General features: G+C 35.2%; 2 protein-coding genes across 3 annotated transcripts in view; one reads left to right on the top strand and one right to left on the bottom strand.

Moving 5' to 3' along the window:
• The first annotated feature begins 3715 nt into the window (after positions 1–3715).
• LOC110786646 (uncharacterized) overlaps positions 3716–15720 on the top strand; it is a 42291-nt gene continuing 30286 nt past the window's right edge. The window contains exons 1-4 of one of the 2 annotated variants that reach the window (XR_008932367.1): positions 3716–4040; positions 4368–5011; positions 5090–5290; positions 5377–5522. Coding sequence is in view for 1 of the 2 variants with exons in the window: in XM_021991208.2 (XP_021846900.1) it covers positions 3809–4040; positions 4368–5011; positions 5090–5290; positions 5377–5415 (1116 nt within the window). In the remaining variant the exon portion in view is untranslated. Of the gene's footprint in view, positions 4041–4367; positions 5012–5089; positions 5291–5376; positions 5657–15720 lie in introns of those variants that run through there. The other variant, XM_021991208.2, reaches the window with a different exon arrangement.
• Positions 7941–14041, bottom strand: LOC110786647 (calcium-dependent protein kinase 26). The gene is made up of 9 exons (XM_021991210.2): positions 13488–14041; positions 12340–13248; positions 11806–11949; positions 11549–11701; positions 11322–11437; positions 10203–10370; positions 8869–9093; positions 8610–8751; positions 7941–8394 (listed from the first exon to the last, which is right to left on the bottom strand). The coding sequence occupies exons 2-8, from the start codon at positions 13160–13162 to the stop codon at positions 8656–8658; spliced, it is 1725 nt and encodes a 574-aa protein (XP_021846902.1). The 5' UTR covers positions 13163–13248; positions 13488–14041; the 3' UTR covers positions 7941–8394; positions 8610–8655.

Here is a 15720-nt window from a genome sequence, read left to right on the forward strand (position 1 = left end):
AACGAGTTTTATTTGATTCGATTTATTATGTATTTGATAGATTTCGATTTCTTTTGTAGATGTCGTATGACTTTTTATTAATGAATTAATTTTAATTCAAAAAAAAAGGAAATGGATACCACATTCCATTTTTGAAGGGTAACCATTACTACCAATTTGTTACCATTCCTGACCTTGTGGTAACAAAATGTTACCCTCCTCATTCCCTAATTTGTTACAAGAGATTTCTTTTCTTGGGTATACAAATAACAAATAATAGTAACGTTTAACATTAGCATTTCTCCTTCTTAAATATTTCCAATCCATTTTCATTCTTAAATACATACCAAACATGCACTAAAAGTGAATCTTTCCTAGAGAAAATGTGCATGGGAAGTGCCTACTATGTTCTTGAATCAAATGAAAAGAACCCCTTTCAAAGAGTATACAAGGTCAAATGAAAGGATAGGAGAAAACCCAACTCCTCAAGTTTCTAGCATGAAACATGTTGATTAGGTTAACATGAGAATTAAATTCATAGGGAAGTTACTTCCCACATCAAATTCATAGGAGTATGCTTAACATGTTTTGGTTAAAACAAAGGAACTTGTAATGCATGAGAATTTTGATTTTTGAACGACCTTTAGGGAAATAGGTCATTATTCCCTCCGTCCCGGAATACTCGATCCGGTTTGACCGGCACAGAGTTTAAGGGACTTGAATTGACTTATTTAATTTAATAGGTAGTAGTTGATAGTGGGGTATAATTTTAATGTAGTTAGTGGGAGGTAAGGGAGGCTACATCGCTGGTAACCAGCGGCACAATTACCCTATACCCGGGGTAAAATGGTTATTTCATCTTATGAGTTGAAAAGTCAAACAAAGTACTACATATGGGCAACAATGACAGTATTTTAATACAACAATGACAGTATTTATGCAAACAATGACAATACTTATATAACACTTGTATACATACTTTTGCCCATTCATTTAATATGCAACACTTTTATCCATTCATTTGAGTGGTCTCTTTAATTTTTATATTTCATTACAGTTGTATACATAATTTCCTTTTTTTGGGTGATTGTGACAGTATTTTAATACAACAATGATAGTATATATACAACAATGACAATACTCATATTAGAAATGACAGTATATAACAAGTTAACAACACTTTTACACATTTATTTAAAGGTGGGCCATGTTTCTAATTTTTTTAATTTTTTAAAGTGGGTATGGAGTCCTTATTTCGCTGGTTACCAGCGATGTAGACAACCTCAGTGGGAGGTGGGTTAAGAGGTGAGGTTTGGGAGAGTAGGGGTTGAATTTTTAATTATTTTTTGTATGAAGTAGGGGGTAGGTGGGTTAATAGGGGTGGAGTGAGAAATAATATAATATTGTTAGAATATTTCCATTTTTAGAAACAGGTCAAGTATTAAGGGACGGCCCGATAAGGAAAACAGGTCAAGTATTCCGGAACGGAGGGAGTAATTTTCTTTGTTTTGTGGGAATTGAAAATTTCCTATTTTCTTTATTTGTTGTCAACCAAACAATTAGCTTATTTGTAAAGTTCCGTGATTTTTTTAAACTTTTGAAGGGCAAATAAACAAGCACATAATTCTATTTTAATCCATTATTAAGACTTGGGCCTCTAGTGTCTGCTTAACTTGGGCTGCTAGGCCCATGAAGGCAGTTATATTACCCTACAAATCCAAAAGTATCTACAAGTGCAGCCGTTGCAGGCTCCATGTAGATTTCCATACCTAGTTCGGCGGTAGCGTTTGAGGTAGCGGGTAGCGTTTTGACCTAGTCAAGACGCTACTTGTAAAATTTGTAAGTGTTTGGTAAAGTAGCGATTTAGGTAGCGGTTAGCGGTTGAGGTAGCGGTTGGGTAGCTTTTGTCAAACGTTAAAATTAGTAGCGTTTAAGGTAGCGGGTAGCGTTTGACAAATTTATAATAAAGTTTTAAATAATATTCTTGCGTTTATTTTTATTTTTATAATATCAACCGCTACTTTTACCGAACACTCATATTAGTTACCGCTACTTTGACAGCTAACCGTTACCCGCTACTATTCACCGCTACTCGCTACTTTAACCGCTACCCGCTACTCAACCGCTAACCGCTACCCGCTACCGCTAATTTTGCCGAACAGGACCACCAACTACCAAGTACTGTACTTGTCGGTGTAGTTGATACAAGTTTCACCCAAGTGATTCAACTTTCACCTTATAACACTGAGGTTATGTGTTTAATCCCTATTAACTGAGATTATGGGGGGTGAGTATTTCCTTATACTTTCTCCTATTTTCAAGGGACTGACTTGTGTATTAGGCAAATTTACCCGCAAGAACCAAGAAGTGTTAGTCCGGTAAGGTTGTTCTCATTGGAAATTCTTTTTGAAAAAAATCAAAGAAAATAGTGAAAATTAGTTGTCCCACATTGATAGAAATATTATTCCACTCCCTTGTTTATGTATTCGGTATATGTATATATCTTGTTTGAGAAAGTGGAAGAGAAGTCTTGGTGGACTGCACGTTGGCCGGCCTGATTAGGTTCGGGATTTGGAGAATGCGATGCATGGGCGTGGATGGGTTGTCGACCTACTGTAAGGATGATTGGGTGTGATATACCAACAGGCTGGTAACACCTTTTTGTAAGTACCAGCCGATACAGAGGACCTCTCCAACCTTTCCTAATCCATACCAGAACAACCTTACTTGATTTATTTCATCCACGACGCAACAATTTTTAATTCACTTCATCCATACATGAATTAGATTTGAAATATCAATATGCTTTTTATTAAAAATATCAATATATTCCCTCTGTATTTAATTAAAAGATACATTTTTTTATAATCGGCCGTATTTAATTAAAAGATACACTTTCTATTTTTGACATGTCATGGTCCCTCCTTTCGATTATTATTAATCTTTCACTCCCTCTTGTGATCACCACCGACATTCTCTTTTTACTTCAATAAATAATTCACCCACTGTCAATTACTTACAATAAATAATAACTCAATGTCCCATCTTATTTTTAATAAATTCTCCTCCTTAAAACTACATGTTGCTCAAATTGTATTTTTTTTTTTATTAAAACGGAGGGAGTACTATTATTTGTCAGTTGCAGGATACGTGGAAAATCTAATGTTTAATTGAATATGCGAGGAAAGGACTTATCTAATTTTGATTTTGTTACGTTCAACCACTATTTAAGGGGAGCTAATTAAGCGGCAAATTTATGACGGTAAGAGGAATTGTAGCTCTTTTATTTCTATGTAGATTTGATTTTCGTCTTTTGACTCCTCACTTTTCCTCGTCTTCCGTAGAGATGAGTTAGGTTGACCCTCCCCAATAATTGAGTTTAATCTTGTTTTTCTTTCCTTATAAAAAAAAAGAAAAATAAACAATCAAAAGAGAATGGGTGTCCTATGTACTTCCTATGTTCTCGTTTTGTTATTTATATATAAGAAAAAATATAGTCATGTGAGGTCTTATTAGATTCGTCTCAATAAATATTTTTTAAATATCAACTTTTTATAATTTTCTTATCCGTAATGGAAAATATTAATGTTTGAAAGAAGAGGAAGTATTATTTTAGGACACTCCGGAAAAAAAACAAGAGGTTCAAATAAGACCAAGGAAAGGGAAAGTGGGCAGTGTTTTGTGGCCAAGAGGCAAGAATATTCCACACAAGAGGACTGTTTTGATCCCCCATAACTTCTAACTACTTGCAGACTATCCTCACAACTCAACATCCCTGAGTTCAAGATAATACACAAAAAAAGATAAAGAGCTTTCCTTAAAAAAAAAAATGGCTTCATCATCTGCTTATCACTTTGTAATCTCACAAAACAGGAAAAATCTGACATCCTTTTGTAATTCATCATTAATCAAGAATTACCCTCTTTTACCTTTCACCTCTAAATTACCCCTGCATCCTACCAATAAACTCACTGTTTGTTCAGTTGCTAAAATCATCCCGCCGCAGGTTGAGCTTGATCAACAACAAAGCAGCAGTTTCACTCTATCTTCTCCCAACTCCAGTATGTTCTTTTACTAGTCTTAATGTTTTTACTGTTTTATTTAGTATTGAATTTGGAGTATGTCCTTGTTGGGTTTATGTTGGTTATTTGGTTAATATAAAAATGTGTCAAATGAAGAGTTCAAGTAACATAGACTTCAAGTTACCTGTTTAAACTTGCTAAGGCCACATATTGGCATTTATGCATATTGACTAGTGAGTTATAGTAGTACAATTTATATACAAAATTGAGCATTATGTTGCATGTTTTAACCCATTTTCTGAAGTATTATGGTTTACTGATAATGAAGAAAAACTGATGCAATAAGGTTGTTTGAGTTGTTTCAAGGTTGGACAGAATTCGCTGACAGAGTTTCGGGGGAGTGGGATGGGTTTGGAGCAGATTTCACAACTGAAGGAAAACCAATTGAACTTCCTGAATCAGTAGTTCCAGAAGCATATAGAGAATGGGAAGTTGAGGTCTTTGATTGGCAAACTCAATGTCCTACATTAGCCGACCCAAAAAGCTTACGACTTTCCTACAGGTCTGTAAAACTACTTCCTACAGTAGGCTGTGAGGCCGATGCAGCAACAGTACATAGCAGTGATGAGAGAATCATAGAAAACAGCAATAATACTAGTATCTTAGCCTTTGCGTTTCAGAACACTGGTTGTTATGTAGCACTTTGGTCAGTTTTTGAGAATGAAGTTTACAAAGTGTTGGAGTTGGAGCATTGTTTGATTGACCCTCGCGATAAGGAGTCAAGAGTTAGGGTGATTCAGACACTCCGTATTGAAGGTTCAATGGTGAAACTGCAGAAAGTGAAAGTGTTCTGTGAGCTATGGTATGGACCATTCAGAAATGGAGATCAGTTGGGTGGTTGTGCTATACGCGATTCTGGATTCGCGACTACACCTGTTTTGAATGCTTCTGATGTTACAGGTGTATGGCAGAGTCAAGATGCTGTTGTTAGCTACCAGAGTTCTCAAAATGTGAGTTCTCATCTTATTTGTTTCAAGTACAGAATCATGTTTTCTTACTGTCAACTTTGTTTCATTTAAATTGTGCAGAAACCTTTGCAAGAACTTACAGGAAGAGGTACACAGAAAGTTGTCAGAAACGAGCATGATCTAATACTGTTGCCGCGAAAACTATGGTGCTCGGTTAAGGAAAGTGGGAAAGATGAAACTTGTGGTGAGGTAGGATGGTTACTAGATCCTGGATTTGCTATTTCATCAAGATGCATTTTCTCAAGTGATGGCAAGTTGAAGGTATCTGTATAACAAGTCTGTTTTTGACAATTGCTGGTTGACCAAGATAAGCTGCTAACAACTATTTGGTTCACTCATTTTTGCAGGAAATAACAGTAGGGCATCAGACTACAGCTATGAATTGAATTCGGCATACCGCACATGAATCGTCGAATATATGCTTCTGTTCTTTCAAGCATGCCAAAAGAGCGTTCAGTTTTGTTAATATACTACCAACTACCAAGTATATATTTTAGCTGCAAAATCCTCAATTTTATAACCCCTTTGAGGAACAAATAGCCACATTCCAAGGCCTGCACTTAGCTTTTTATTGTTTTAAACTATACAATACATACTTGCATTATTAAATACTTTTAAGAATATCAATATTTTTGCAATTCATGAAAAAAAAATCCTCATGAAAGATTCTGAATCTTAACTAGGACTAGGAATAATAGAGGCAAAAGACTCAAAACCCATATATATAGGCATGGGCCGTACCTATTAATTTAAGAGGAGAAAGAGTCCACTTCACAAGACTATAAGAGGTTACACCTTATAACCATATACTCCCTCCGTCCCGGAATACTTGACCTGTTTTCCTTATCGGGCCGTCCCTTAATACTTGACCTGTTTCTAAAAATGGAAATATTCTAACAATATTATATTATTTCTCACTCCACCCCTATTAACCCACCTACCCCTTCTCCATACAAAAAATAATTAAAAATTCAACCATACTCTCCCCTAACCCCACCCCTTTACACATTTCCCACTAACTACATTAAAATAATACCCCACTATCAACTACTACCTATTAAATTAAATAAGTCAATTCAAGTCCCTTAAACTCTGTGCCGGTCAAACTGGATCGAGTATTCCGGGACGGAGGGAGTAACAATAAGATGAGTAACCCCATAGCTTTATTAAGTGATTCCTCTCTCTTTTCTTTTCTTTAAAAAAAAAAAATAAAAAAAAATCAATGTTTGACACTTACACGAGTCAGATCTTAACATATGCATACTTGTAAATAACCCATTCCAATGCTAAAGTTGATTGGTTTTATCAACTTGTACATAGTATTCGAAATCGAATCAATCAAATACTTAACTAATTGTGGCCTCCCTTTAAAATACAAGTCTTTATTTGTTCCTCCTCTTTGAGCTCCACTTGAGACACATATATTGTCATTTTAGATGCGCAAAGAGTTGCAAAACACAATACTTTACTAAAACTGACTAAGTACAATTAATACAAAAACTAGTCAACTGAATCCAGATCCACCAATCTTAACAAACCGTTGACTTTTTAACTTGAAACTTGAAACTTGCCATACATGATCTCAAAACATAAAACATAAAACAAAAAACCAAATCTCTCTCATTCTTTTCTTCTTCTTTCTCATTGAAACAAATCAACCAAAAACAAAATCCGAAATAAAATTCATCAAGAAAAAGAAGGAAAAAGATGAACCAAAGCGCGAAAGCTTTAGCAGTAGGATTAGTAGGAGTAGCAATAACATTCTCAGCATACTCACAAACAGCTTTCTCTTCTAGCAACTGTATTGCCATTGGCTTCCTCGTCCTCGTCTTTGCTCTTCTCATCCATGAAGGTTTCATCTCCATTTGATCGATCATTTTACTATAAATTAATCAAGAGTTAGTATGTTTGTTAATTAATTCATTTCAGTATGTTTGCTACTTGTTATTGTTATGTAAGGATCATATTTTATTTATCTTTTATACTTTCTTCTATGTATGGTTTTATTTCCTTGCTCTTGAATCTTGATTAATGTTAAAAGTTGATTGGTGAATTCATATATTAACTCTTTGATTCTCATTACTTTTAGTAGTTTTAACCAAGTTTCATGTGAAAAATGTTAAGCATCTCTTTCTTCTAAGGGGGTGTTCGGTATGAATGTTGAAAAGGGAGTGGAATGGAAACAAATAAGAAGGGGAAAATGAGGTTTGCTCTTCTGGGTGGTGCTAGGCATTGCTCTGCTAGTCCCCCCGCCTTCTTCGCAGTCATGGTGATCGAGGCCATGGTTATTAAAATCGCGATTCATATATGGCCTACGATTCGATTTACAATTCTACACGATTCTACTGTTTTTTCTTGACTAACGAGAAACCTGTGAATTCAAATCATGTTGAGAAAGTTATTAATAGATAAATATTGACAATTATTGCTTAATTAGCTATTAAACAACTATATATTTCAATTATTATATTTTTCACCTAATATATAAGCATTTTAAATGAATTTTGAGAATAAAATCTTAATTACAATTGTTCGTAGAATCGTAAGATTCTACGATTCGATTTTAAGAGCCTTACCGATTCAAAGTAGAATCATGATTTTGATAACCTTGATCGAGGCCGTTTTTAAGATGAGGGTTAGAGTAGGTTGAAGCATCCACTCGCCTACACAGACTTTAAGGGTTGCCCTTGTATTTAAGGGATATCGCTTATTTGTAAGCATTGTTCTCTTTCACCTGGGTTTAATTTTTCTAATTTCTGGTATGTTCTGAATGTTTTATGTTATGTGACTGTTTTTGTTTTTCTGATATAAAAAACTAAACACTACTGTCTTTCAAAAACCTGTTTACTATTTCGTTACAACACAATGTCTTCTGCTGTCTACTGACTATAAAATACACAAGATGAGCAAGTTATCAGGTGTAAAGCAACGCGTTAATTAACATTGATACAGATCAAAACAGAACAAAACAAAATTACAGAGCAAAACTCAAACAACGATTCTATTTTCCATTCACGATACAGAGGATTAACAACATACAACAGCACTTTCTAAAATGACATCGCCAGCAGCTGCCGCTTGAATAAATTATCTTTGTTCTCAAGTAGAACCCAATAATTTAAAAAGGTACAGAATGAGCATAGACTTCCCAGCTTGCCGAGTTGATTGACCCGACCTTGTTCTTCCAAACATAAATACTATCATCTTAAATACGAAACCATTTCAGACCAGTCAGCAGGGAACTTGTAACTTTTTTCACTATGGTGCTTAACCACGCAACCTTTACAATAAACACCCGTAAAATCAAGTTGTGAGTCGAGGAAGAACCTACATCTCTTGGCTTTATCATCCATTGCTGTACAAACCTGTAAATCCCACTATATGCTATCAGCATCACACCACAAACAAGGGTAGGTAGCAATCAAGTTGATATTTTTAATTACCAAGATCAAGTTTTAAATTAGTAAAAACCAGTTTTAGTAAAAAGAATCCCCATTGAACAGGATCCACTGACTTGACTGCTGATGACTGATGAGCTACCAAATTTACGAGAAATTAAGAGGAAAGGAAAAGCCGGTACCTTGAAAAAACTAGAGTGAGAGGCTAGTGAGATCCAGAAGCATCTCTTATTCTCTCATGCTCATACGCATAGTCCTTCTTCCAATCCCGCCATCACCTTTTCTCATCATTGCAACAAACTCACCATAATCAATTGTGCCATCCTGTAATGCAAGTCAATAAATAAAGACTGATTAATATAAAAGTAAAACTAAGAGATACTGTTCTTGACAAGAAATGATAAGGTGTTGGATGTGATAAGATAGAGAGTAAGTGCTTACGTTATTTTGATCAACTTCCTTGATAACATCTTCAAGATAAAGATCACTAAGGCCCTGTTCTTGACAGGCCTGCTGGATCTCATCAATGGTGATAGATCCACTTCCATCCTTGTCAAAGTACTGAAAGGCTGCAACTAGATGTTCCTCACGCTCAAGCTTGTTCAGATGAATTGTTGCAGCTATAAATTCCCCGTAATCTATTGTACCACTGTTGTCAATATCAGCCTGCAAAAATATAACATGCTTCAGAGGAATGCAGCATACTAGCATGTACCTTCATATGGATGAGTATCACGTCCAAAGAGAAGATTTATTTATTGAAGAAAGTGATTTCACAGTATCAGTGCCTAAATTTTCAATTCAATTTGAGAATATTAAAAACGACTTGCCCAAGTCGAATACTATTCTAGTATCAATTAACAACAACATTACCTTAAGAGTGTTATTTTAGTATGTACATGTTTTATCGAGTTATTCTTATTAAAACAAGCTTGAACTTGATTTTTAAGTCCGAGGCCGTTCGAGTCTGAGTTCCAATTCAGACTCTGTAAAATTAAAAGCCCAAGCCGCCGAGACATGTTAGGGTTCGGCTCGGCTCGTACCCATAGCCAGCCCTTGTTAATCTGTAAGATTTAAGAACCTGCCTTCCCTCACTGTCCCCCAAGTTAAACAAACAAAGAAGAAGACAATTCATGATAACACCTAAATTAGACAGTCATTGAAAACAATACTTTTGTTAATTATACACTACGGAGTATTACACTACGGTATGCGATCAAATCAAATGTAAAAGGAGCACATGCTTTGGGAACTAGGAATCCACAAAATTAATTAACATAAGAAGTAGAGTAATAAAATATTACCATTAGTTTCAGAATCTAAGCTGAGAACTCTACCCTTCCCGTAAAGTAATCAAATAAGACACTCGACTCTAGTCTTAACTGTTCAACCCAGCATATTTACCAACAACAGTATTACAATAAGCAGTGTTTACCTACAATATCCCTACTTCAACTTGTCTTCCAGTTAAGTAACGACTAGCAAAAAGGAGGTTATCAGAATACAGACAAGTTTGCTAGCTGAATAGCAAAATGTTACCAATGTGCACCTGCCTTCTACCAAAAAAGACAACATACATGCCGAATAAGAAAGGAATTAAACAATTACAGAACAAAATTCATGACATACTAATGGCAATTTAATGCAGCAGCCTAAGAGAAGGAAAGTAAAATATCAAACAGCAACAAACAAGAAGGTCCAACAAACACAAGAACAGTTGATAGATTGTAAAAAACAAGGGAAAAAAAAGACTTCACAAAAGCTAGATTTATTACCGCTTCCATAAGATCACGTATCTCTATATCTTTAAGGTTGGAACCATATCTTTTCAAGCCAGCTTTGAGCTCCTCGAATGTGATGGCACCACTATTATCAGTATCCATTGACATAAACATTTCTTTCAATCCAGCAATTTCTTCCTCTGACAAACTTTCAGCTATCACCTGCCAAATTAAACCTGAAAGATTATTGCCTGATTCGTTATATCTAGAAACATGCACTCATAATATGTGCACAAAAACAGAAGAGCAATAACATTGGGGGAGAAGAACAAGGCGAGGAGGAGGAAGTAAAAGATGAGGATGGAGGAACTATTAGGTCTGGAGAGGTCCAACTATAAGCAAAATTGACCAAGCAGAAATATTCTTTTGAAACAACCCACGGGGGAGGAAAAAAAAAAAAAAAAAAGGGAAAGTACAGCTTGAAAAACCACAAGTGAAAAGAGTACAGCTTGAAAAACCACAAGTGAAAAGAAGTTTAACCTTTACCGAAAGCAGATAACAATGAAAAAGGGGGTCAATTGTGGAAGAAGTAATCATACCTAATAAAAAAATATGTTAAAAGGATTGAAGCTTAGTGACACATAAAGTAAACACATCAAAAAGGGAATGCCTTTTACTGTAGTCTAATTTGACTTCTTCTAGTTCTTCCTTCATAGCCAAATGAAATTCTGCTTGTTTTTTCCATTAGTAAACACGGTCATACCCAGAGCTTGTAAAGACAGCTTGGACAGGTTAACATATGCCAGTTCCAAGTACCTCCCCAACACCCTAAACCTACATTGAGAATTTTATTAGATCATGACCTGCTGATGCTGCCGACTTCCCGTCATGACCTCTCACAAGTCATAAACGCAATGATGAGAAACTTTATGAAAAGGCTAGAGAGCATCCCCTGTCAATATAGTACAGCTACTACGTAATTATAAAGCACTCTTACTTGTAGTTACTTTAAATACCTTAGGGACTAAGACACTCTTCTACACTAGGGGCATCATATTCATACCCCCTCCCATCAGCCATAACATGTGACCTATTAGCACTGTAGAAAAAGCATTTATATTTGTACAAAACGCTGGACAAACAAGGGAAGTCAAATGCGTATGTTAAACATACCCTCAAAGCCATTTTCTTCAGCTTGTTCATTGCAGAGAAGTGTTTGAGCCGAGAAATTACAGCTGGATCCAATGCTCTATCTGGTGCGACCCCACTTTCACAAATCCAAGGATGACCTAAATAGGGTAGTTATTTAATTAAAACAACGTCCACCAAACATAACACGGGAGAAAAAGTTTTGGAACAGATAAAGTAAGCAGATAATCAAAGAGTGAGTACAGGCTCACATAAGACTTGGTGAGCAGTTAAACGTTCTTGAGGATTCGAACACAGCATCTTTCTGATCAGATCCTTTGCACTATCTGATATTAGGGGCCAAGGATCTGAGTCAAAATCAATATGACCCTTCAAAACTGCATCAAAGATTCCCTGCTGTGTTTCTGAGAAACAGCAAAAGCAAAAATAAATTAACATCATAACATTTGAAAGATGAGGAATACATCCACAATTAATTATTAAACTAAAAAAATGAAACCTTACATACCAGCCCAAAATGGTGGTACACCACTGAGTAATATGTACAGAATAACTCCAGCAGTCCACACATCTGCCTCAAAACCATAATTTTTCAAAAGAACCTCAGGTGCAACATAGTAAGGGCTTCCAACCACATCTGTAAAGACCTGACCTGAAAAAGCCAGCCACCTTCACTTAGTCTTTGAAAATTGTATGCTGACTACTTTCAGCTTCGCTAACATTACTACATGTTATCATATGGAGGCATAATTAATGTTAAATGTCCCGTCAAAAAATACAATGTTAAATGTACCTACAGAATTAAAGTGAGAACTCTTGGACTTCAACAATGATGTAACAAATCATTTGGGAAAGATAATAAAATAATTCTGCTATGAATACTCAATGCCAGACATCATAACTACATACAATGACAAACCCATGATCTCAATAAATGACAACAAGATGACAGTAAGCCATGCCAATGCTTGTCAGTAAAGCTTTAACATTGATGTTTAAAAAAGAAATCCAGAAGCGAAAAAAGAAGAGCTTGTATGGGTACCTGGTTTAAAGAAGACAGAAAGCCCAAAGTCAATAGCTTTGAGAGAGAAATCATCATCCTTGTTAACCAACAAGAAATTCTCAGGCTTGAGATCTCTGTGCATCACCCCTAATGAGTGACATGCTTCAACAACCCCAACAATGATCTTAGTCAATTCAGCAGCTTTTCTCTCACTGTAATGCCCCCTTTGAATGATGCGGTCAAACAACTCACCCCCAGAACAAAGTTCCATCACAATGTGCACATATAAAGGATCCTCATAAGCACCTTTTATAGTCACAATATTCTTGTGACCAGCCAGATGATGCATTATCTGAATCTCTCTCCTCACATCTTCCACATCCTCCTTAGATATTAACTTCCTTTTCGATATCGATTTACAAGCATATTCGATCCCCGTGGAAATCTCGGTACTAAGATAAGTGGTCCCAAATTGGCCTTGCCCCAATTTACGGCCAAGCGTGTAAAGATCACGAATGTTGGCAGTCTTATGACCCAAAACATAGTAAGCTTGATTATCACTTTGCTTCCTCACAGTATTATTATCTTTTGCCATGGGGACAACCACCACAGGATTATGATCTTTCTTAGGGTTATCTTGAGCAAATTCCTGATTAACAAGTTGCTGGTTTCTCAAACTATTGGGAGAATAATCAGAGTAATCGGAATCGTTTCTCTTGGTAGTATGAGAGCTATTGGTATTTGAATTTGAATTTGAATTTGAATTCGAATTCGAATTCGAAGTTACGGTAGAATGATCCTCAGGTTGGGTTCCACCTTGATGAAATCTTGCCCCAAAAGATCCCCGGCATGTATTGCCCATGAAACAACCTCAATTCCACCCAACCAATTCAACTCTTTCACAATCCAAACCAAAGTTTCTCATCCAATCAATCAATCAATATTGCACTGACCAACAAATGAAACACAAAATCAGAATACAACATTAACAACGACAAAATCATCATCATATTTTCCCAAAAATAAACCAATAAATCCCACATAGAACAACAATCAAATCTTCAAACAAACAATAAATCACAAACCCATATGAGTAAATTAATCAAATAAATTGCAAGAAATGTAATCTAGATCTAGATGAACAAGATTAAAATGGAAGAGAGAGAAAGAAAGGAAAAGGGTATTACCTCAAAATTTTCGTTGGAGTCAACAAAAAGTAACAAAGAGAGGAGATTGATTTATTGGGTTCCTAGCTTAAGATGATCAACATAAGGGCAAAAAGGAAGATCTTTCAAGGTAAGTTCCTAGCTCATGTTCTTGAGGAATAAACAAAGGAAAATATTGGGGGCCAAAAAAAATGATTTTTTTTTATTAATAGGGTGTCAAAAATCTTCCATTTTTAATCATGGAATAATCAAGGTTGTACCTTTATTACGTTTTTATTTCTCTTTTCCCCTGAAAATTGAAAATTTGTGAGGTGGGTCTGTTTGTTTTTTCTCAAAACAAGATAAAGGAACTGAAAAGGCTTTCTTTTAATAATAAGGCTATTTAGTGTTTATAAATTAATCCATACGAATTGGAGTATAATCTCATCTATTTTTCAGTATATACTTGGAAATTCAAATAATAATGTAAATAATATTCGGTATTATCAACTAAGCTATTTGACATTTATATACGGAGTAAATAAATAATGTATTATCATAAAGTTGCAGGAAAGATCCGGGAAGAAAGTGGTAAACAGGTCTTTAGTAGATCTTCTTCCATAGATCTCATAATATGATCCAGCAAAAATTACTTGATCCTAACCAATCAGATTATTTAAGGTGGCTTTTATTTTTTTTTCCTTTAACTTTTTTTTCAGTGTGCCCTAAAATCTAAGAGCGATTTCCTTCAATATTGTTTAAAAAACGTCAAATTCCCAAAATGCGCCACTTTTTAACTTAATTCCCACCATACCGTCCACGTCAGCATTAAAACCGGTCTTTTTTTTTTTTAACGAAGCGACACTAAACCGCTATCTCAGGTAGCGGTTGACTTAAGTAAACCGCTATCTGAGATAGCGGTTTATAATCACGTAGGTAGTACTATTTATAAATGGTTAAAAAAAAACTGCATTAGCTAGGGGTCGAACCCACGACCTTTTGGTTAGGAAATAAACACTCTATCCGCTGAGCTAAAGACACTAATGTTGATAAGTTAAATTTAGAAATGTTTATAATTAATATTAATAAATGGTTAAAAAGAAATAAACACATCAGGTAGGATTCGAACCCACGACCTCCTGCGTAAAAACAACACACTCTATCCACTGAGCTACAGACACAATTGATGTCATAAGAGGTTACTTCTAAATTATATTTCTATTTAAACTGTAATTCATGTTAAAAATAATTTACAATTAAGTAAACCGCCATCTGAGATAGCGGTTTTGTTTTAATACAAACCGCTATCTGAGATAGCGGTTTATAACATTGAACCGCCATCTGAGATGGCGGTTTGCTTTAAAACGAAACCGCTATCTCATATAGCGGTTCAATGCTGAACCGGAAAAAAAAATTTACTTCTCTTTCTCCCTTGCTTACGTGGACGGTATGGTGGGAAATAACTTAAAAAGTAACGTATTTAGGGAATTGTTGGATCTTTATGCAATATTGAAGGAAATCGCTCAAAATCTAAATCTAGTTGACGCGGTTACCAGGAAAGGGAAGAGTGGCAATTTGGCAAACAACCAAACAGGTGGGAGGAATGAAAGGTGGTGTATGACTTTTCTGTCTTGGTTGAGTTTAACATGATCCAATTAAAATGGGAGAGAGAAAATTAAGAAGATTTCTAAGTTTAGGATTTTGATACTCCGTATACTTTTTACACAAAATAATTGTGGCTAATTTGCAGTCAATTAGTCTACTTGTGTTCATGTGCTAGTCAGTTCTAAATTTAGGAAGTCTAATCCTTATCTTAAACTTGCTTAGAACTTAATCTTCCTCCAAATCCACTTTGGCAACCTGGTGTTTAGCTATAACTCGTTTTTATTCTTTTTATATACGGAGTAATACTTTATTGTAACAAGTACTCGTACTAAAGGTGCGTTTTGTTTATCTGATTTTCACTTTTTTTCCTGAACTTATCTTATGATAATTTATAAAATAAAATTATTTTAACTGATACGAACTCATTCAAACTTATCATAACTTATTTTAGCTATAAATTGTACTGAGTACTTGGTTAACTTTATTTTTTCTGGATTTATATTATCTGAACTTGCGTGGAATTATTTTTTATGAAATAAGTGGAAATAACGTGAACAGAACATAACCTAAGTAACGATGTTTCACATTTTGCGAAATAAAAATCTAGGTTCATATCTTGATTAATTAAGATAAACTCAATTTCGTTGATTATGTCATCTTTTCTTAATGA

Source organism: Spinacia oleracea, chromosome 4, assembly GCF_020520425.1.
Source record: "Spinacia oleracea cultivar Varoflay chromosome 4, BTI_SOV_V1, whole genome shotgun sequence".
Classification (NCBI taxonomy): domain Eukaryota; kingdom Viridiplantae; phylum Streptophyta; class Magnoliopsida; order Caryophyllales; family Amaranthaceae; genus Spinacia; species Spinacia oleracea.

Excerpts from the sequence above, each read along its gene's own strand:
- LOC110786647 (XM_021991210.2), bottom strand. The coding sequence starts at position 13,162 with ATGGGCAATACATGCCGGGGATCTTTTGGGGCAAGATTTCATCAAGGT. Across the intron at positions 11,950-12,339 it reads TTCTGTCTTCTTTAAACCAG|GTCAGGTCTTTACAGATGTG; the intron begins GTACCCATACAA and ends TGGCTTTTTCAG. Across the intron at positions 10,371-11,321 it reads TGAAGAAAATGGCTTTGAGG|GTGATAGCTGAAAGTTTGTC; the intron begins GTATGTTTAACA and ends TTAATTTGGCAG.